Source organism: Eriocheir sinensis, unplaced genomic scaffold (assembly GCF_024679095.1).
Source record: "Eriocheir sinensis breed Jianghai 21 unplaced genomic scaffold, ASM2467909v1 Scaffold817, whole genome shotgun sequence".
Lineage (NCBI taxonomy): Eukaryota > Metazoa > Arthropoda > Malacostraca > Decapoda > Varunidae > Eriocheir > Eriocheir sinensis.
Genome location: NW_026112183.1, coordinates 132,501 through 156,289, shown reverse-complemented (window position 1 = coordinate 156,289; position 23,789 = coordinate 132,501). Strand labels below are relative to the sequence as shown.

At 45.4% G+C, this 23,789-nt stretch overlaps 1 protein-coding gene across 6 annotated transcripts in view; it reads left to right on the top strand.

The window, feature by feature from the left end:
* Positions 1-456: 456 nt before the first annotated feature.
* The window catches only part of LOC126994529 (angiopoietin-4-like), a 25,700-nt gene continuing 2,367 nt past the window's right edge, over positions 457-23,789 (top strand). For 5 of the 6 annotated variants that reach the window (XM_050853851.1, XM_050853849.1, XM_050853850.1 and 2 more), the window contains exons 1-10: positions 457-616; positions 1,027-1,145; positions 13,292-13,427; positions 13,609-13,715; positions 14,147-14,511; positions 15,000-15,071; positions 15,160-15,329; positions 17,486-17,612; positions 18,539-18,651; positions 22,327-23,789. The exon at positions 22,327-23,789 is cut by the window's right edge. In XM_050853851.1, the coding sequence (XP_050709808.1) occupies positions 1,029-1,145; positions 13,292-13,427; positions 13,609-13,715; positions 14,147-14,511; positions 15,000-15,071; positions 15,160-15,329; positions 17,486-17,612; positions 18,539-18,651; positions 22,327-22,619 (1,500 nt within the window). In that variant the 5' untranslated portion in view covers positions 457-616; positions 1,027-1,028 and the 3' untranslated portion in view covers positions 22,620-23,789. Of the gene's footprint in view, positions 617-1,026; positions 1,146-13,159; positions 13,428-13,608; positions 13,716-14,146; positions 14,512-14,999; positions 15,072-15,159; positions 15,330-17,485; positions 17,613-18,538; positions 18,652-22,326 lie in introns of those variants that run through there. The other variant, XM_050853852.1, reaches the window with a different exon arrangement.

The following is a 23,789-nucleotide window of genomic DNA, read 5'->3' as shown; positions in this document are numbered from 1 at the left end:
TACTACTACTACTACTACTACTACTACTACTACTACTACTACTACTACTACTACTTCAAGAGAGAGAGAGAGAGAGAGAGAGAGAGAGAATAGGCTATTGATTTTTCTTTACATTCATCATCCCTTCAATAATAATAATAATAATAATAATAATAATAATAATAATAATAATAATAATAATAATAATAATATGGAAATAGTCTCTCTCTCTCTCTCTCTCTCTCTCTCTCTCTCTCTCTCTCTCTCTCCCAAAAACCGCCCAAAACCGCCCAAAACCGCCCAAATAACCGGTTTCTAATTAAAAACACACACACACACACATATACTAACACCTCCGTTCTCTAGAGGTCAAAAATAACACCATAGAAACCGCGGCATTTAATAGAGACCGCCGTATATGGTTTCAGATTGGGCTATTTCCCGTCTCTCAATTTGGGCTGGAAAGTGAAGAGTCGCGGTTTTTCAGACACCCCTCTCCCTCTCTCCCTCTCTCTCTCTCCCTTTTCCCTCCATTTTCTCTCTCTCCCTGCTGTCCTACCTCTCCCAGTTGCCTCTCAGTCCCTCCCTGCTGCGGACGGCTTTCCCCTGCTGCCGTTCCCTGCTAGATATTCAGCAGGTAAGCAGAAATACAAGGGGAAAAAGATTAAATAAGGGAAGATGTCTATGGGTGGAACGTCCGCCATATTGGATTATATTGATTACGGGAATGCAGACTCGTAGTAGTAATAGTAGTAGTAGTAGTAGTTGTAGTAGTAGTAGTAGTAGCTGGGTGATAGTAGTAGGCGTTGTGAGGTGTGGAATAGTATGTTAAAAAGGCTTCTAATTAACGTGGTGGTAGTCTTAGTGGTCATAGTAGTAGAATAGCAGTAATAGTAGTAGTAGTAGTAGTAGTAGTACTAGTAGTAGTAGTAGTAGTAGTAGTAGTAGAATAGTAGTAGTAGTAGTTGTAGTAGTAGTAGTAGTAGTAGTAGTAGTAGTAGTAGTAGTAGTCTAAATCGCTTCTAACGCCAGCTATAACTATTTCAGACATGGCCAACCACTCTATAATGTTGGTGATGGTGGTGGTGATGGTGGTGATGGTGGTGGTGGAGGCCGCTAGCACAGGGCGTCGAAAAAACAACAACAACAACAACAACAATTCTTCGGTAAGTACTACTACTACTACTACTACTACTACTACTACTACTACTACTTCTACTACTACTGTTTTCCTCTCCTGTAAAATCATCGTTCGACACCCCAAAACAGGTCATCGATAGTTACATAGATAGTTCGATAGGTGGATAGTCTTGTTGAGATGGATAGTTTTCATTAAGTCAGATTGTATTTCCAGGAATGGTCGAGAATTTCCTGGAAGCATTTCAACCAGTGTGGAAATTCTTAAGCATTTCCACTTTTTCATCCCTGTACTGTCCCAATCCCTTATGCAAGAGTTAACCAGCATCTTCACTCTTTCATCCCTGTACTGTCCCAATCCCTTATGCAAGAGTTAACCAGCATCTTCACTCTTTCATCCCTGTGCTGTCCCAATCCCTTATGCAAGAGTTAACCAGCATCTTCACTCTTTCATCCCTGTACTGTCCCAATCCCTTATGCAAGAGTTAACCAACATCTTCACTCTTTCATCCCTGTACTGTCCCAATCCCTTATGCAAGAGTTAACCAGCATCTTCACTCTTTCATCCCTGTACTGTCCCAATCCCTTATGCAAGAGTTAACCAGCATCTTCACTCTTTCATCCCTGTACTGTCCCAATCCCTTATGCGAGAGTTAACCAGCATCTTCACTCTTTCATCCCTGTACTGTCCCAATCCCTTATGCAAGAGTTAACCAGCATCTTCACTCTTTCATCCCTGTACTGTCCCAATCCCTTATGCAAGAGTTAACCAGCATCTTCACTCTTTCATCCCTGTACTGTCCCAATCCCTTATGCGAGAGTTAACCAGCATCTTCACTCTTTCATCCCTGTGCTGTCCCAATCCCTTATGCAAGAGTTAACCAGCATCTTCACTCTTTCATCCCTGTACTGTCCCAATCCCTTATGCAAGAGTTAACCAGCATCTTCACTCTTTCATCCCTGTACTGCCCCAATCCCTTATGCAAGAGTTAACCAGCATCTTCACTCTTTCATCCCTGTACTGTCCCAATCCCTTATGCAAGAGTTAACCAGCATCTTCACTCTTTCATCCCTGTACTGTCCCAATCCCTTATGCAAGAGTTAACCAGCATCTTAACTCTTTCATCCCTGTACTGTCCCAATCCCTTATGCGAGAGTTAACCAGCATCTTCACTCTTTCATCCCTGTACTGTCCCAATCCCTTATGCAAGAGTTAACCAGCATCTTCACTCTTTCATCCCTGTACTGTCCCAATCCCTTATGCAAGAGTTAACCAGCATCTTCACTCTTTCATCCCTGTACTGTCCCAATCCCTTATGCAAGAGTTAACCAGCATCTTCACTCTTTCATCCCTGTACTGTCCCAATCCCTTATGCAAGAGTTAACCAGCATCTTCACTCTTTCATCCCTGTACTGTCCCAATCCCATATGCAAGAGTTAACCAGCATCTTCACTCTTTCATCCCTGTACTGTCCCAATCCCTTATGCAAGAGTTAACCAGCATCTTCACTCTTTCATCCCTGTACTGTCCCAATCCCTTATGCAAGAGTTAACCAGCATCTTCACTCTTTCATCCCTGTACTGTCCCAATCCCTTATGCAAGAGTTAACCAGCATCTTCACTCTTTCATCCCTGTACTGTCCCAATCCCTTATGCAAGAGTTAACCAGCATCTTCACTCTTTCATCCCTGTACTGTCCCAATCCCTTATGCAAGAGTTAACCAGCATCTTCACTTTCATCCCTCTACTGTCACAATACCTTATGCAAGAGTTAACCAGCATCTTCACTCTTTCATCCCTGTACTGTCCCAATCCTTATGCAAGAGTTAACCAGCATCTTCACTCTTTCATCCCTGTACTGTCCCAATCCCTTATGCAAGAGTTAACCAGCATCTTCACTCTTTCATCCCTGTACTGTCCCAATCCCTTATGCAAGAGTTAACCAGCATGTTCACTCTTTCATCCCTGTACTGTCCCAATCCCTTATGCAAGAGTTAACCAGCATCTTCACTCTTTCATCCCTGTACTGTCCCAATCCCTTATGCAAGAGTTAACCAGCATCTTCACTCTTTCATCCCTGTATTGTCCCAATCCCTTATGCAATAGTTAACCAGCATCTTCACTCTTTCATCCCTATACTGTCCCAATCCCTTATGTAAGAGTTAACCAGCATCTTCACTCTTTCATCCCTGTACTGTCCCAATCCCTTATGCAAGAGTTAACCAGCATCTTCACTCTTTCATCCCTGTACTGTCCCCATCCCTTATGCAAGAGTTAACCAGCATCTTCACTCTTTCATCCCTGTACTGTCCCAATCCCTTATGCAAGAGTTAACCAGCATCTTCACTCTTTCATCCCTGTACTGTCCCAATCCCTTATGCAAGAGTTAACCAGCATCTTCACTCTTTCATCCCTGTACTGTCCCAATCCCTTATGCGAGAGTTAACCAGCATCTTCACTCTTTCATCCCTGTACTGTCCCAATCCCTTATGCAAGAGTTAACCAGCATCCTCACTCTTTCATCCCTGTACTGTCCCAATCCCTTATGCAAGAGTTAACCACCATCTTCACTCTTTCATCCCTGTACTGTCCCAATCCCTTATGCAAGAGTTAACCAGCATCTTCACTCTTTCATCCCTGTACTGTCCCAATCCCTTATGCAAGAGTTAACCAGCATCTTCACTCTTTCATCCCTGTACTGTCCCAATCCCTTATGCAAGAGTTAACCAGCATCTTCACTCTTTCATCCCTGTACTGTCCCAATCCCTTATGCAAGAGTTAACCAGCATCTTCACTCTTTCATCCCTATACTGTCCCAATCCCTTATGCAAGAGTTAACCAGCATCTTCACTCTTTCATCCCTGTACTGTCCCAATCCCTTATGCAAGAGTTAACCAGCATCTTCACTCTTTCATCCCTGTACTGTCCCCTTATGCGAGAGTTAACCAGCATCTTCACTCTTTCATCCCTATACTGTCCCAATCCCTTATGCAAGAGTTAACCACCATCTTCACTCTTTCATCCCTGTACTGTCCCAATCCCTTATGCAAGAGTTAACCAGCATCTACACTCTTTCATCCCTGTACTGTCCCAATCCCTTATGCAAGAGTTAACCAGCATCTTCACTCTTTCATCCCTGTACTGTCCCAGTCCCTTATGCAAGAGTTAACCAGCATCTTCACTCTTTCTTCCCTGTACTGTCCCAATCCCTTATGCAAGAGTTAACCAGCATCTTCACTCTTTCATCCCTGTACTGTCCCAATCCCTTATGCAAGAGTTAACCGGCATCTTCACTCTTTCATCCCTGTACTGTCCCAATCCCTTATGCAAGAGTTAACCAGCATCTTCACTCTTTCATCCCTATACTGTCCCAATCCCTTATGCAAGAGTTAACCAGCATCTTCACTCTTTCATCCCTGTACTGTCCCAATCCCTTATGCAAGAGTTAACCAGCATCTTCACTCTTTCATCCCTGTACTGTCCCAATCCCTTATGCAAGAGTTAACCAGCATCTTCACTCTTTCATCCCTGTACTGTCCCATTCCCTTATGCAAGAGTTAACCAGCATCTTCACTCTCTCATCACTGTACTGTCCCAATCCCTTATGCAAGAGTTAACCAGCATCTTCACTCTTTCATCCCTGTACTGTCCCAATCCCTTATGCAAGAGTTAACCAGCATCTTCACTCTTTCATCCCTGTACTGTCCCAATCCCTTATGCGAGAGTTAACCAGCATCTTCACTCTTTCATCCCTGTACTGTCCCAATCCCTTATGCAAGAGTTAACCAGCATCTTCACTCTTTCATCCCTGTACTGTCCCAATCCCTTATGCGAGAGTTAACCAGCATCTCCACTGTTTCATCCCTGTACTGTCCCAATCCCTTATGCAAGAGTTAACCAGCATCTTCACTCTTTCATCCCTGTGCTGTCCCAATCCCTTATGCAAGAGTTAACCAGCATCTTCACTCTTTCATCCCTGTACTGCCCCAATCCCTTATGCAAGAGTTAACCAGCATCTTCACTCTTTCATCCCTGTACTGTCCCAATCCCTTATGCAAGAGTTAACCAGCATCTTCACTCTTTCATCCCTGTACTGTTCCAATCCCTTATGCAAGAGTTAACCAGCATCTTCACTCTTTCATCCCTGTACTGTCCCAATCCCTTATGCAAGAGTTAACCAGCATCTTCACTCTTTCATCCCTGTACTGTTCCAATCCCTTATGCAAGAGTTCACCAGCATCTTCACTCTTTCATCCCTGTACTGTTCCAATCCCTTATGCAAGAGTTAACCAGCATCTTCACTCTTTCATCCCTGTACTGTTCCAATCCCTTATGCAAGAGTTCACCAGCATCTTCACTCTTTCATCCCTGTACTGTCCCAATCCCTTATGCAAGAGTTCACCAGCATCTTCACTCTTTCATCCCTGTACTGTCCAAATCCTTTACGCAAGAGTTAACCAGCATCTTCACTCTTTCATCCCTGTACTGTCCCCATCCCTTATGCAAGAGTTCACCAGCATCTTCACTCTCTCATCCCTGTACTGTCCCAATCTCTCATGCAAGAGTTAACCAGCATCTTCACTCTTTCATCCCTGTACTGTCCCAATCCCTTATGCAAGAGTTAACCAGCATCTTCACTCTTTCATCCCTGTACTGTCCCAATCCCTTATGCAAGAGTTAACCAGCATCTTCACTCTTTCATCCCTATACTGTCCCAATCCCTTATGCAAGAGTTAACCAGCATCTTCAGTCTTTCATACGTGTACTGTCCCAATCCCTTATGTAAGAGTTAACCAGCATCTTCACTCTTTCATCCGTGTACTGTCCCAATCCCTGATGCAAGAGTTAACCAGCATCTTCACTCTTTCATCCCTGTACTGCCCCAATCCCTTATGCAAGAGTTAACCAGCATCTTCACTCTTTCATCCCCGTACTGTCCCCATTCCTTATGCAAGAGTTCACCAGCATCTTCACTCTTTCGTCCCCGTACTGTCCCAATCCCTTATGCAAGAGTTAACCAGCATCTTCACTCTTTCATCCCTGTACTGTCCCAATCCCTTATGCAAGAGTTAACCAGCATCTTCACTCTTTCATCCGTGTACTGTCCCAATACCTTATGCAAGAGTTAACCAGCATCTTCACTCTTTCATCCCTGTACTGTCCCAATACCTTATGCAAGAGTTAACCAGCATCTTCACTCTTTCATCCCTGTACTGTCCCAATCCCTTATGCAAGAGTTAACCAGCATCTTCACTCTTTCATCCGTGTACTGTCCTAATCTCTCATGCAAGAGTTAACCAGAATTTTCACTCTTTCATCCCTATACTAAATCCAACATGCAGGAATCTGAAGTTTGTAACCCATGTAACAGTTTTGGAACACAATTTGGGTAGGCGGTGGCTGAGTGGTTAGCGTGCGAGCCCCGCATTCATAACGTGATGGACGACGCGGGTTCGAATCCTCACGCTACCACCACCTAGGATGTTTCAGTCACCTCCAAGTGGCTTAAAACTACCCACATGCTGTCCTGAAGACCACCCATCAACCCGGACTCTAGAGGAAACCGTCCAAGTAGGGTAGGCGGTGGCCGAAGTGATAGCGTACTGGACCCACATTCGCCGCGTGATGGACGACGCGAGTTCGAATCCTCACGCTACCACTCGGATTTTTCAGTCACCGCCGAGTGGCTTAAAACTACCCACATGCTGTCCTGAAGACCACCCATCAACCCGGACTCTAGAGGAAACCGTCCAAGTGAATCAAGAATGAGCTCCGGGGGGCAGCATGAGCCAAGAGAAGATGGCGCCACTATAAACACTTGTCTGCGCCATGACGGGCTGGGGCCGAACACCATCTAGGGCCCACAAGAGAGCCTACCGGCGCTATAGACTGACACGGAAAATAAAAAGATATGTATATGAAAAGTGCTCACAGAAGTGTTTGGAAGAAATGAATACACATAAAAAGTATTATAAATGAGAGAAAAGTGAAGAATTACACCGAAGAAGACGATAGAGAAGAAGAGGAAGACAGACAAAGGTGTTCCAAGCGATAGCCATGCGCCTGGAGGGTACTGATCCAACCCTGAGGCGCCCTGACACCCCCACCGATTACTACCCTTATAAGGCGCCTCATCCTTGTAGGCGCCCGCTGGTGTGTCGTTACTGAGCCATAACGTTCATACCAAAGTAGCCTTGACAGTACAGTACCTGAGGCGCCCTGACACCCCCACCGATTACTACCCTTATAAGGCGCCTCATCCTTGTAGGCGCCCGCTGGTGTGTCGTTACTGAGCCATAACGTTCATACCAAAGTACCCTTGTCAGTACAGAACCTTCGCTGACCCAACAACTGTAACAAAACTTTAATCGCGTTTTTCTCAAAATTTGTACAAAATGAAGAAGATGCACACTCTACTTTCAATAAATGTTACGCTGGTCGCGGGTTCGATCCCCGGCGCCGGCAATCCTTTCCTTGTCGGGATTAATTTCTCGTGTGTTTCGATGCACGCAGAGGACGCGTGGGAGCAACGTTACCAGATTGTCGTACACAGCACCTTATTTTTACCGATTTCTGACCCCAAAACAGTCTCCTGGGCCCTAATAACGAGATTCATTCATACTTATCGATAAAATAGTTAATTCCTGATGCTTCTTGGCAATAGTTATGCGTCAGAAACCGGTAAATACGATGCTCTGAGTACGATAATCTGGCAACGGTGTGTGGGAGTGTAGAAAAGAGAAAATTCTGGCATTTCAATTCTACTTTCAATAAATGTTTTGTTTTCGTGACGTCATCCTTGCCAGGTTTTGTTCTATTTGACACCATCCATCAGCACGAGAGTTTTGTCTATAACTACACGATTGATCAGAACGCATCAGAAGTCTATTGGGCATATTTTGTGTCTCGGCCTATGCTTATATATGGCGTATTCATAGACTCAACCGGTTATCAAAGTGATCTTGACATATTTAAGATCACTATTCGTTATGTCTTGATGCGTGGCTACAGATAATAACAGATACAGCCTAAAAAAAATGCTAAAATCCTACCAGATACAGTTTTTTTTCTTTTTTTTATATTTTACGTCTTGGCCTATTGCGCCGGTATGCTTCTTCCCGGTGGATCCTGATGGTTGGTCCAAGGCTTCTTCCCGGTGGATCCTGGTGGTCAGTCCAAGGCTTCTTCCCGGTGGATCCTGGTGGTCAGTCCAAGGCTTCTTCCCGGTGGATCCTGGTGGTCAGTCCAAGGCTTCTTCCCGGTGGATCCTGGTGGTCAGTCCAAGGCTTCTTCCCGGTGGATCCTGGTGGTCAGTCCAAGGCTTCTTCCCGGTGGATCCTGATGGTCGGTCCAAGGCTTCTTCCCGGTGAATCCTGGTGGTCGGTCCAAGGCTTCTTCCCGGTGGATCCTGATGGTCGGTCCAAGGCTTCTTACCGGTGGATCCTGATGGTCGGTCCAAGGCTTCTTCCCGGTGGGTCCTGATGGTCGGCCCAGCCCGTTCTGGCGCAGGCGAGTGTTTATAGTGGCGCCATCTTGCCTTGGGTCATGCTGCCCTCCCGGAGCTCATCTTTAATCCTAGAATCTAGAGTCCGGGTTGATAGGTGGTCTTCTGGACAGCATATGGGTAGTTTTAAGCCACTCGGCGGTGGGTGAAAAATCCCAGCTTGGTGGCACCGGGCGGGGATTGAACTCGCGTCGTCCTGAACGCGGTGCCGTCTTGCTATCTGTTCAGCCACCGCCTACCCGAATGTTGTTGTTGTTGTTGTTGTTGTTGTTGTCAGGGCCGTGAAGATCTGAAGATTATTATGAGGCGGATGAGAGCTGGTTGCCGTGAGAGGGAAGCAATTCAAGTTAACAAAACCAGCTGGTAACGGTTCCTGTCGGTGTAACCTTTGCAACGGTGCTCTCGTTCGAATCGGTAATCAGTGTTGCCAACTCAAAATTTATAAATCCGCGAGGATGGCCTGAAAAATCCGCCAGATGGTCGGTGAAGCTTTAAAAATTTGCCGCTAGACTGGACTTGAAAATCCGCCAGATGGTCGGTGAAGCTTTAAAAATTTGCCGCTAGGTTGGACTTGAAAATCCGCCAGATGATCGGAGAAGCTTTAAAAATTTGCCGCTAGATTGGACTTGAAAATCCGCCAGATGGTCGGAGAAGCTTTAAAAATTTGCCGCTAGATTGGACTTGAAAATCCACCAGATGGTCGGTGAAGCTTTGAAAATTTGCCGCTAGATTGGACTTGAAAATCCGCCAGTTACTCTTGTCAAAATTTTTCCCGCCAGATAACATACAATCTGGTTTTAGTCGTGTTTTTCACTTATAATGCGACCCACAACGAAGCTCAAGGATGTTGGCAGGAGAGATTTTGGTGCTGAAGAGTTTACCGTCAAGCCTGTACTGAATGTTAACTCCGGCCTCCCCCTCAGAGCCTATGTGTGACAGATATTTGTAACAGCCTGTAGGGAGATATTCAAAATGACGGGCCAACAAACAGCTCTGCGTCGCGCCCACCTCTATATCGAAAGGGTCTGACGCCAAGCTCCCAGCCTGCATTTGGGCCTGTATACCGTCGTGAAGTTGATTAACCGTGTAGCAGCGACGGGCCAAATTTGTGGCTTTACCGTGTAGCAGCGACGGGCCAAATTTGTGGCTTTACCGTGTAGCAGCGACGGGCCAAATTTGTGGCTTTACCGTGTAGCAGCGACGGGCCAAATTTGTGGCTTTACCGTGTAGCAGCGACGGGCCAAATTTGTGGCTTTACCGTGTTGCAGCGACGGGCCAAATTTGTGGCTTTACCGTGTAGCAGCGACGGGCCAAATTTGTGGCTTTACCGTGTACCAGCGACGGGCCAAATTTGTGGCTTTACCGTGTAGCAGCGACGGGCCAAATTTGTGGCTTTACCGTGTAGCAGCGACGGGCCAAATTTGTGGCTTTACCGTGTAGCAGCGACGGGCCAAATTTGTGGCTTTACCGTGTAGCAGCGACGGGACAAATTTGTGGCTTTACCGTGTAGCAGCGACGGGCCAAATTTGTGGCTTTACCGTGTAGCAGCGACGGGCCAAATTTGTGGCTTTACCGCGTAGCAGCGACGGGCCAAATTTGTACCATGATATAAACCCCAAAAAATAGATGATACATAATCTGATCACAAATGCTTTGATATGTATTATGAAATGGTTTGTGCGAGGGTGATTTTTTCTCATTTTTCTCACTTGGAGGGACCATTAAGAAACATAATCCACTCTGCCACTGGGTTAAGGACTACACCGAATTTTTTGTCATGAAGAAGTGTTCGGATATCCCAGGTAGCGATCGTTAAGGTTGTAGTCCTAATCTTTAACTGGTGACAGGAAAATTGGGATAACCTGGCTGCCTCCAGTTAGCAACGCGGGTTATGTTGAAACAGGCAATTTTCAGGCAACGTTTCAAGGCTCTTCCTATTCCTGGGTCAGCACTGCGGGGGCTGCTTGGCTCGACCCGCAGAAATTTGCCGAAGAGAACTCTGTTGCGCCCGGATACCAGCATTTCCAGGTCTACCAAGCAGCCTGCGCCCACCATCCCTTTCCCGTCACCACACGAGCCAAGTAAAACAGTAAGGGTCAAGAATCTGTGAAACGAGACTATGGGGAGACCAGAATGTTGAGACCAAAGTCTATATACACCAGGTCAAGCCACGCGCAGGTTTGTGGGAGGAGACACGGCTGGCCGAGGCGTGGCTTATGCGTGACGTCACTGCTTGGAGCCAAACTAGAGAATGCAGAAACAGGGATTTAGAGAAAACGAGGAAAGGCGGACTAATTTAAATCAATCACTTCAACATGCCCTCCCTCACACCCCACACCGCAGAGAGAGAGAGAGAGAGAGAGAGAGAGAGAGAGAGAGAGAGAGAGAGAGAGAGAGAGAGAGAGAGAGAGAGAGAGAGAGAGAGAGAGAGAGAGAGAGAGAGAGAGAGAGAGAGAGAGAGAGAGAGAGAGAGAGAGAGAGAGAGAGAGAGAGAGAGAGAGAGAGAGAGAGAGAGAGAGAGAGAGAGAGAGAGAGAGAGAGAGAGAGAGAGAGAGAGAGAGAGAGAGAGAGAGAGAGAGAGAGAGAGAGAGAGAGAGAGAGAGAGAGAGAGAGAGAGAGAGAGAGAGAGAGAGAGAGAGAGAGAGAGAGAGAGAGAGAGAGAGAGAGAGAGAGAGAGAGAGAGAGAGAGAGAGAGAGAGAGAGAGAGAGAGAGAGAGAGAGAGAGAGAGAGAGAGAGAGAGAGAGAGAGAGAGAGAGAGAGAGAGAGAGAGAGAGAGAGAGAGAGAGAGAGAGAGAGAGAGAGAGAGAGAGAGAGAGAGAGAGAGAGAGAGAGAGAGAGAGAGAGAGAGAGAGAGAGAGAGAGAGAGAGAGAGAGAGAGAGAGAGAGAGAGAGAGAGAGAGAGAGAGAGAGAGAGAGAGAGAGAGAGAGAGAGAGAGAGAGAGAGAGAGAGAGAGAGAGAGCCTGAACGCGCTGTGAAAGGAGGCGAGAATGCACAACTTTAGTCACCCCTGAACTGGCGGGGATGTTTTTGGGGCTCCAAGTGACGTCATCCCGCTGCTCCGCCCCCAAAACCGCCTCCTGCACGTACCGGTCGGAGTATTGAACCAGAGTGACTTGACTTGGTATATATGGACTTAAGTTGAGACTAGCATGCGTAGAAAGGAGACTGATATGTGGGGTTGCGCGCTAAAACCCATTCAACCCCAGACACTCGGCCATCCACAGTCGGACAAGCGCTAGGAAGGGTCACAGGAGCCTTTCCCGGGTATAAGCTCACCCTTGGTTTAGCGCGTCAGTGCTGTGGATATGTATTGTAATGTACCAGGTATCGTATTATATCTAGATTATTGTACGCTTGGCAACCCTATTAGTCACCCCACAAGTACTACCCCAGTGAGCACCCGGTAGACCCCATATGCTACTACTACTACTACTACCACTACTACTACTACTACTACTACTACTACTACTACTACTACTACTACTACTACTCACAGCTGGGCACGATAACAAAACCTTATTCCCGATAACCGATAATGAAAAACCGATATTCGTTAACTGGAGACACTAATAACCGATAACCGATACCCGATACCCGATATAAATCCACAATTCCGATGCTAGCTAGCGATAAGTCCGATAGGCGAAAACGATACTATATTGATATTTCAGATGGAAAAACAAAGATGAATTCAAATGTTCATTATTTGTATTTTATAAAACTTACAAAACCTGAAAACCACACGTTGACGCGTACCTATGGACGGTAATACTGGAAACCCTGAACCTGTTGTGTTATTTGGCGTCCCCGCCGTCTAAACACTGGTCTCTCGTGAACTGTTCAGACCAGCAGACCTGTACAGTCTCACAAAGCTTTTAGTTGTTGAAGGCTGAATCAGACATACAGTACCACCATCCTCGCTGTTTCTAGAACGACACTCTGTACGAGTTGTGTTTATATGTACAGAGTGTCGTTCAGCGAGGATGGTGGTACTGTATGTCTGATTCAGCCTTCCAGCAACTCTGTTAAAAAGCTTTGTGAGACTGTACAGGGCTACGCTTACTGGTCTGAACAGTTCACGAGAGACCAGTGTTTGTAAACAAAAGCGCCAGCTGTTGACGATGGGACACCAAATAACACAACACCTTCAACACCATGGCATGCTCACAAACCAATATGGAATAGCAAATTTGAGGCAGTGAATAACCATTTTGGGGCAAAGTTAAATGATTTTTTTCTTTGATACATTGATTTTTGAGTAACATAAAAAAAATAATCTAGTGTTTTAATGTTGATGATCTAAGTAAGAAATCCCTTCAGCGGAGATATTTCATACCCCGAAGGTTTTCACACAACACCGGGCGTCACGTGTAGGGAGGAGACAACGCTTGTTTTCTGAGAGGCGGAAAAAAGTACCGATTATCACTAGTTTGGTAACAAAAGTAACGAAGATACCGATTTATAAGTATAAGTAGCGGATGGCCGATAACCCGATTTTGTTGTCAGCGATAAAGTATTGCAATAACTTATCGCGATAATGCCCAGCTATGCTACTACTACTACTACTACTACTACTACTACTACTACTACTACTACTACTACTACTACTACTACTACTACTACTACTACTACTACTACTACTACTACTACTACTACTACTACTTTTCAGATCACAGTGCCATCAGACTTACTACTTCGCCTAATGGATGTCACGCGTTCCCTACACCAGCTAATGCCACTACAAAGACTATCAGAGGACGACGCTGCTACTACTGCTACTACTACGGCTACAAGTGGTCTGCAGGGTAGGTAGTAATAGTAGTAGTAGTAGTAGATGTTGTAGTAGCACATTGCGACTATCACCACGCGACTCAGCACCCTCTTAAACCCACTATTCCATACCCGACAACCCTTACTTGGACTATCCACCTCCTCCTCCTACTACTACTACTACTACTACTACTACTACTACTATTGCTATTTCAGGAACGAGCGGTGAGGAGCGGATTCTAACACTGGCGCTGACTCAACACGCACTACTACAGCACAGAATGGAGGACTTACTTACGCAGACCGGTAGATGTGAAGCCCAGGTTAGTAGCGATAGTAGTAGAAGTAGTAGTAGTAGTAGTAGTAGGGGTGAGTGAGGGATAGTACCGTTGTCGGGTGTTGGATAGTAGGTTTAAAAGGGTGCTGTTTCGCGTGGTGATACTAACAATAGTCTAATAGTAGTCTAACTCTCTCTCTCTCTCTCTCTCTCTCTCTCTCTCTCTCTCTCTCTCTCTCTCTCTCTCTCTCTCTCTCTCTCTCTCTCTCTCTCTCTCTCTCTCTCTCTCTCTCTCAACCTAACCTAACTTAACCCAACATAACCTAACACACACACAATCTCTCTCTCTCTCTCTCTCTCTCTCTCTCTCTCTCTCTCTCTCTCTCTCTCTCTCTCTCTCTCTCTCTCTCTCTCTCTCTCTCTCTCTCTCTCTCTCTCTCTCCCCCTCCTCCTCTCTCTCTCCCTCTTACTATATAGGTGGAAGCTCTCAAGGAAGACAAGGAGGAATTAAAGAGAGAGATAGCTCACTTGAAAGAGAGAGTGAGGCAGATTCTCTCCCAAAAAAATGGTAGCCCGCCGCCTCAACCCAAGAAGTTAAGTGGAAAAACGGATTGCAACTGTTCTGCTTCTACTACTATTCCTACTACTACTGCTACTACTACTACTACTACTACTACTGCTGTGCCTAGTAGTAGTGGGTTGTCTGCTACGGCGGCTACTGGGGTGTCTGCTACAACTGGTTCTGAGGCTATTACTACTACTGCAGCTACTACTACTACTACTACTACTACTGCTACTACTACTGGTACCAAGCCTGTTGTGATACTTGGAAGCGGTGTAAGGTAAGGCCTACTATTACTACTACTACTACTACTACTACTACTACTACTACTACTACTACTACTACTACTACTACTACTACTACTACTACTACTACTATGCATCTAAGACCATTCCTACTATCACTACGGGTTTTAGAAGTGTCTTAAACCGACTATTTCTCACCTCACAACCATACTATCCGTCACCTACCCCCTACCACTACTACTACTACTACTACTACTACTATGCATCTAAGACCATTCCTACTATCACTACGGGTTTTAGAAGTGTCTTAAACCGACTATTTCTCACCTCACAACCATACTATCCGTCACCTACCCCTACCACTACTACTACTACTACTATGCATCTAAGACCATTCCTACCATCACTACGGGTTTTAGAAGTGTCTTAAACCGACTATTTCTCACCTCACAACCATACTATCCGTCACCTACCCCCTACCACTACTACTACTACTACTGCTACAACTACTACTACTTTTCAGGGTGAAGGACTGCGCGGGACACCAACTTGCGGGAGCCTCAGAAAACGGCGTCTACGAAATCTACCCTTCGGAGTAAGTTACTAAATACCACTACTACTTCTATTTCTACTACTACTACTACTACTACTACTATTACTACTACTATTGCTACTATTTCCAGGTGCCGCGCTGTGAAGGTGTACTGTGACCTGGAGACGGCTGGGGGAGGTTGGACTATTTTCCTTAACCGACAGGAGTTTAAAGACAGAGAAAAGCCGCAAGAGAATTTTACAAGGAATTGGAATGATTATAAAAATGGATTTGGGGATGTCACTGGCGAGTACTGGCTGGGTAAGTACTCGTGGTAGTAGTAGAAGTAGTAGTAGTAGTAGTAGTAGTAGTAGTAGTAGTAGTGGTGGTGGTGGGAGTGGTAGGGAGTGCAAGAGTTATCCAGCATCTTCACTCTCTCATCCCTGTACTGTCCCAATCCCTTATGCAAGATTTAACCAGCATCTTCACTCTTTCATCCCTGTACTGTCCCAATCCCTTATGCAAGATTTAACCAGCATCTTCACTCTTTCATCCCTGTACTGTCCCAATCCCTTATGCAAGATTTAACCAGCATCTTCACTCTTTCATCCCTGTACTGTCCCAATCCCTTATGCAAGATTTAACCAGCATCTTCACTCTTTCATCCCTGTACTGTCCCAATCCCTTATGCAAGAGTTAACCAGCATCTTCACTCTTTCATCCCTGTACTGTCCCAATCCCTTATGCAAGAGTTAACCAGCATCTTCACTCTTTCATCCCTGTACTGTCCCAATCCCTTATGCAAGAGTTAACCAGCATCTTCACTCTTTCATCCCTGTACTGTCCCAATCCCTTATGCAAGAGTTCACCAGCATCTTCACTCTTTCATCCCTGTACTGTCTCTCCCAATCCCTTATGCAAGAGTTAACCAGCATCTTCACTCTTTCATCCGTGTACTGTCCCAATCCCTTATGCAAGAGTTAACCAGCATCTTCACTCTTTCATCCCTGTACTGTCCAAATCCCTTATGCAAGAGTTAACCAGCATCTTCACTCTTTCATCCCTGTACTGTCCCATTAAACAGCATCTTCACTCTTTCATCCCCGTACTGTCCCAATCCCTTATGCAAGAGTTAACCAGCATCTTCACTCTTTCATCCCTGTACTGTCCCATTAAACAGCATCTTCACTCTTTCATCCCCGTACTGTCCCAATCCCTTATGCAAGAGTTAACCAGCATCTTCACTCTTTCATCCCTGTACTGTTCCAATCCCTTATGCAAGAGTTAACCAGCATCTTCACTCTTTCATCCCTGTACTGTCCCAATCCCTTATGCAAGAGTTAACCAGCATCTTCACTCTTTCATCCTTGTACTGTCCTAATCCCTTATGCAAGAGTTAACCAGGATCTTCACTCTTTCATCCCTGTACTGTCCCAATCCCTTATGCAAGAGTTAACCAGCATCTTCACTCTTTCATCCCCGTACTGTCCCAATCCCTTATGCAAGAGTTATCCAGGATCTTCACTCTTTCATCCCTGTACTGTCCCAATCCCTTATGCGAGAGTTAACCAGCATCTTCACTCTTTCATCCTTGTACTGTCCCAATCCCTTATGTAAGAGTTAACCAGCATCTTCACTCTTTCATCCCTGTACTGTCCCAATCCCTTATGCAAGAGTTAACCAGGATCTTCACTCTTTCATCCCTGTACTGTCCCAATCCTTTATGCAAGAGTTAACCAGCATCTTCACTCTTTCATCCCTGTACTGTCCCAATCCCTTATGCAAGAGTTAACCAGCATCTTCACTCTTTCATCCCTGTACTGTCCCAATCCCTTATGCAAGAGTTAACCAGGATCTTCACTCTTTCATCCCTGTACTGTCCCAATCCCTTATGCAAGAGTTAACCAGGATCTTCACTCTTTCATCCCTGTACTGTCCCAATCCCTTATGCAAGAGTTAACCAGCATCTTCACTCTTTCATCTCTGTACTGTCTCAATCCCTTATGCAAGAGTTAACCAGCATCTTCACTCTTTCATCCCTGTACTGTCCCAATCCCTTATGCAAGAGTTAACCAGCATCTTCACTCTTTCATCCCTGTACTGTCCTATTAAACAGCATCTTCACTCGTTCATCCCTGTACTGTCCCAATCCCTTATGCAAGAGTTAACCAGCATCTTCACTCTTTCATCCCTGTACTGTCCCAATCCCTTATGCAAGAGTTAACCAGCATCTTCACTCTTTCATCCCTTATGCGAGAGTTAACCAGCATCTTCACTCTTTCATCCCTATACTGTCCCAATCCCTTATGCAAGAGTTAACCAGCATCTTCACTCTTTCATCCCTGTTCACTCTTTCATCCCTGTACTGTCCCTCACTCTTTCATCCCTGTACTGTCCCAATCCTTATGCAAGAGTTAACCAGCTCTCTCTCTCTCTCTCTCTCTCTCTCTCTCTCTCTCTCTCTCTCTCTCTCACAGGAAACAAGATTCTGCATATATTAACATCGAGAGAGCCACATATTCTTAGAGTTGACGCGGAGGACTTTGAAGGGAGTCGTAGATGGGGCGAATGGAGGAGGTTCAAGGTGGAGAACGAGAGCCAGGGGTAAGTAGTAGTAGTAGTCGTAGTCGTCGTAGTAGTAGTAGTAGTCCTAGGGGTGGGTTAGGGATAGTACCGTTGATGGGTGACGAACTGTGGGTTTAAGAGGGTGCTAATTCTTGTGGTGATAGTTAGAATAGTCGTAGTAGTAGTAGTAGTAGTAGTAGTAGTAGTAGTAGTAGTAGTAGTAGTCCTAGGGGTGAGTGAGGGATAGTACCGTTGATGGGTGACGAATTGTGGGTTTAAGAGGGTGCTAATTCTTGTGGTGATAGTTAGAATAGTCATAGTAGTAGTAGTAGTAGTAGTAGTAGTAGTAGTAGTCCTAGGGGTGAGTGAGGGATAGTACCGTTGATGGGTGACGAACTGTGGGTTTAAGAGGGTCCTGATTCTTGTAGTGATAGTTAGAATAGTCATAGTAGTAGTAGTAGTGGTAGTAGTAGTAGTAGTCCTAGGGGTGGGTTAGGGATAGTACCGTTGATGGGTGACGATTTGTGGGTTTAAAAGGGTGATGATTCTTGTAGTGATAGTTAGAATAGTCGTAGTAGTAGTAGTAGTAGTAGTAGTAGTAGTAGTAGTGGTAAGTGTGTGTGTGTGTGTGTGTGTGTGTGTGTGTGTGTGTGTGTGTGTGTGTGTGTGTGTGTGTGTGTGTGTGTGTGTGTGTGTAAACTCCTCTTCTCCTCCTCCTCCTCCTCCTCTTCTTCTTCCTCTTCCTCTTCGTCTTACTCTTCCTCCTCCTCCTCCTCCTCCTCCTCCTCCTCCTCCTACAACTCCCCCTCCTCTGCCTCTTCCTCTTCCTCCTCCTCCTCCTCCTCCTCCTCTTACTCCTCCTCCTCTCTCTCCTCCTCCTCCCCCTCCTCCTCCACTTCCTCTTCCTCTTCCTCCTCCTCCTCCTCCTCCTACCACTACTACTACTACTACTACCACTGTTCCAGGTACAAGTTGGTGTCGCTGCTGTACGACACCAACAGCACCCTGGGCGATGGTCTCTTGTGGCACAGCGGGATGCAGTTTTCGACCATCGACCGTGACAACGACAAGCACAAGGGTTAGTCCTGCGCGTCTCAGCTCACCCGCTCGCTCCCAGGATGCCGGCCAGCGTTGACAAATTATCGTACTCACCGCATTGCATTGCCGTAGTTTCTGACCGATAACTCTTGCAAAAAACACAAAGGGCATCAATGTATAACAGTTTTAACGCTAACTGCAATGTTCTATCGTTGTGTGTGGGGCTGCGGCAGTCTTGGCGCCTGAAAGTGATAAATGCAATGTTCAGAGTACGATAATTTGGGAACGCTGGTGCCGGCCCTGGCGTCCTCACCTGGGAAACGGCCATGCCGGAGCCGGGTGACCAACCACGCCACGTTGTAACAAGGGAGAGGTCGTCACAACAGCGGCCGTGGGGAAACCTCGATGCGTCTGTGATTTTTAAAAGGGCTGTTTCAGACGTGCCGGGTTTTCGCCGTGCGCCGTTAACAGCACAATGCCGTACACTCCGGAGAGCGCGCCGTTGTGCTATACAAGTACGATACAAGTACGTGGCCGCCAGGTGCCTCCGTGTCTCGTCATGACGCTGTGGACCACTCGCTATATTACCTGGATATAAAACAATCATGCGGTGTGCGTGATGGGCATGTTGGCACGGCAGCGGCGGGCGGACATCCCAGGGAACGGCTGCCCGGCCACCCCACGCCCACACCCACGTCTGTCCCTGGCGGACGACGCGCTACGAGTGTGACCCGATGCTGCCAGAGTGCCAGTCGTGCAGCTGTCGCGTTCAAGGTCGTCAAGGGTCCGCCGTGAAAATATGAAAATAACTTTCAAAAAATACGAAATTGAGTTGTATGGTCCATGGCAACTCTCTATCCTTTGGCTTTCGAATGGTGGATCTTTTTTCAGTCAGACATATATTCAAATGTCACTATCGAGTATATTTCAGCGTGTAGCGCGTGGGCGTGGCAGCAGCTGGCCGGCATGCCAAGTATGGAATAAATATCGTAAGATCCAACATGCAGCATCTGAAGTTGGAAGCCATGTAACAGTTTTGGAACACCATTATGTATATGAAAAGTGTTCACAGAAATGTTTGGAACAAATGAATACACATAAAAAGTATTATAAATGAGAGAAAAGTGAAGAATTACACCGAAGAAGACGATAGAGAAGAAGAGGAAGACAGACAAAGGACTTCCAAGCGATAGCTATGCGCCTGGAGGGTACTGATCCAACCCTGAGGCGCCCTGACACCCCCACCGATTACTACCCTTATAAGGCGCCTCATCCTTGTATACCTGAGGCGCCCTGACACCCCCACCGATTACTACCCTTATAAGGCGCCTCATCCTTTTAGGCGCTCGCTGGTGTGTCGTTACTGAGCCATAACGTTCATACCAAAGTAGCCTTGACAGTACAGTACCTTCGCTGACCCAACAACTTCAAGAAAACTTTAATCGCGTTTTTCTCAAAACTATAGACTACAAAATGAACATAAAACTATTTTTTGCTTTTATTTTCCGCACGATTTTCATGAAACTTTAGGACATACAAGATCATGTGTCGTACTAATATTTCACAAGATGTTTTTTTGAAAAACGGCAGTTTCGATATGTGGGAAAATTTTCCAAAATATATTTCAAAAATTAAAAAAAATAGATTGACAAAAACAGTTTCCAAAAAACCATCTTGACAAATTGTTATAATAACAATGAACTATGTGATGTGCGCGTCACAAGAAAGTCACTAAGAAAATGGCTGAGAAAAATTCATTCAAAATTTTCATAAAAACAACGAAAAATACTTCGAAAGTCCGCCGTGGATTAAAATCGCATCTGTGGCCATGAATAATTAGTATGTTGTATACATGAGTACCTTTGTTATCATATGAAATAATTAGTATGTTGTATACATGAGTACCTTTGTTATCATGTATTAGTGTTGTATAGTATAGTAATTACCAATGTACAGAAATTATTATGAAATAATTAGTATGTTGTATACATGAGTACCTTTGTTATCATGTGAAATAATTAGTATGTTGTATACATGAGTACCTTTGTTATCATATGAAATAATTAGTATGTTGTATACATGAGTACCTTTGTTATCATATGAAATAATTAGTATGTTGTATACATGAGTACCTTTGTTATCATATGAAATAATTAGTATGTTGTATACATGAGTACCTTTGTTATCATAGGAACATTTTAAAGCCGAGCAGATGAAAGGAAAAATTACGAAAAGTATTTTTCGTTGTTTTTATGAAAAATTTTAATTAATTTTTCTCAGCCATTTTTTTACTGAATTTCCTGTGACGCGCACAGCTGATACTTCATTGTTATTATAGCAATTTGTCAAGATGGTTTTTCAAAACTATTTTTGTTACTCTGTAAAAAGAAAAGATTCTTTTAAATTGTTTTGTAAAGTTTCCCCACATATCAAAACTCTGCCGTTTCTCAAGCAAACATCTTGTAGAACATTAGTACGACACATGATCTTGTATGTCCTAAAGTTTCATGAAAATCGTTAAGAGAATAAAAGCAAAAAATAGTTTTCTGTTCATTTTGAAGTCTATAGTTTTGAGAAAAACGCGATTAAAGTTTTCTTGAAGTTGTTGGGTCAGCGAAGGTACTGTACTGTCAAGGCTACTTTGGTATGAACGTTATGGCTCAGTAACGACACACCAGCGGGCGCCTACAAGGATGAGGCGCCTTATAAGGGTAGTAATCGGTGGGGGTGTCAGGGCGCCTCAGGGTTGGATCAGTACCCTCCAGGCGCATAGCTATCGCTTGGAACACCTTTGTCTGTCTTCCTCTTCTTCTCTATCGTCTTCTTCGGTGTAATTCTTCACTTTTCTCTCATTTATAATACTTTTTATGTGTATTCATTTCTTCCAAACATTTCTGTGAACACTTTTCATATACATATTTTTTTACTATTTTCCGTGCCAGCTCTCTTGTGGGCCCTAGATGGTATTCAGCCCCAGCCCGTCATGGCGCAGACAAGTGTTTATAGTGGCGCCATCTTCTCTTGGCTCATGCTGCCCCCCGGAGCTCATTCTTGATTCACTTGGACGGTTTCCTCTAGAGTCCGGGTTGATGGGTGGTCTTCAGGACAGCATGTGGGTAGTTTTAAGCCACTCGGCGGTGACTGAAAAATCCGAGTGGTAGCGTGAGGATTCGAACCCGCGTCGTCCATCACGCGGCGAATGTGGGTCCAGTACGCTATCACTTCGGCCACCGCCTACCCTACTTGGACGGTTTCCTCTAGAGTCCGGGTTGATGGCTGGTCTTCAGGACAGCATGTGGGTAGTTTTAAGCCACTTGGAGGTGACTGAAACATCCCAGGTGGTGGTAGCGTGGGGATTCGAACTCGCGTCGTCCATCACGCGGCGAATGTGGGCCCAGTACGCTATCACTTCGGCCACCGCCACAGAGGCAATGGTGATCCACGGCGGACTTTCTCCTTAATGGGAAACTGAACGCCTAAAGTATTGCGGTCGAGTCGAAAAGTAGATACGTCTGAAAAGGGCCGAGGGTACACTTGTAATATTTGTTTGTAGTGTTGCAAGCACCAGGGAGTGAGTGCGTGCTGAGTGCTGCGCCTCAGCCAACACACTCTACACTTGTACTCTCGATACCATGATATATGTATGTATGTGTGTGTGTGTGTGTGTGTGTGTGTGTGTGTCCAACCCCTGACAGTGCTGTGTTCCTCCCTACAGGCAGCTGCGCGCACGAGTACAAGGGCGGATTCTGGTACAACGTTTGCCACAACGCTAATCCCACAGGCCTCCTCGTCAACAGTGACCAGTTCGACTCCGTGGGCTGGGTGTACTGGTCCCCCAAGCGCTATAAGTGGGCATCGCTGCGCTACCTCTCCCTCAAACTGCGCCCCAAGAGCTTCGGGGGCAGCGGGGGCGCCCACACAGACGGCCCTGGTGACTGCAGCGGCGGCGGCGGGGGAGGCAAGGAGGAGGAGGAGGAGGAGGAGGAAGACGAGGAGGAGGAGGTGTGAAGGGAGAGGAGAGGAGGAGGAGGTGTGTATTAAGAGGAGGAGGAGGAGGAGGACGAGGAGAGAGGAGGAGGAGGAAGAGAAGGGACAGTAAGGTGAACTACCACTACTACGACTATTACTACTACTACTACTACTTCTACTACTACTACGACTACTACTACTACGACTACTACTACTACTACTACTACTACTACTACCACTACTACTACTACTACTACTACTACTACTACTACTACTACTACTACTACTACTACATTGTGAGTTCGTGCAATGCGTGAAAATCAACTTTGTATTTCCATTGATATATATGAATGTTTACGTGTATATAAAACCGTCAAGCCACCACAGTTAACGGTACCAAAAACTGACTTAAGGGTACCATAAATTTCTTCTATCGGTTCCAAATCTGGTACCAATACAAATAACGGTACCAACATCTGACTTAGTGGTACCCAAAATCGGCTTCTATCGGACCCAAATCTGGCACCCATACAAATAACGGTACCAACATCTGACTTAAGGGTACCCAAAACGGCTTCTATCGGACCCAAATCTGGCACCCATACAAATAACGGTACCAAAATCTGACTATAAGGGTACTCAAAATCGGCTTCCATTGGACCCAAATCTGGAACCAACACAAATAACGGTACCAAAATCTGACTTGAGGGTACCATATACGGCTTCTATCGGTTCCAAATCTTTTACCGATACAAATAACGGTACCAAAAGCTGACTTAAGGGTACCCAAAACGGCTACTATAGGAACCAAATCTGGCACCAACACAAATAATGGTACCAAAATCTGACTAAATGGGTACCCAAAACGGCTTCTATCGGACCCAAATCTGGCACCAATACAAATAACGGTACCAAAATCTGACTTAAGGGTACTCAAAATCGGCTTCTATTGGACCCAAATCTGGCACCAACACAAATAACGGTACCAAAATCTGACTTGAGGGTACCATATACGGCTTCTAACGGACCCAAATTTAGTACCAACACAAATAACGGTACCAAAATCTGACTATTAGGGTACTCAAAATCGGCTTCCATTGGACCCAAATCTGGCACCAATACAAATAACGGTACCAAAATCTGACTTAAGGGTACCCAAAACGGCTTCTATCGGTTCCAAATCTGGCACCAATACAAATAACGGTACCA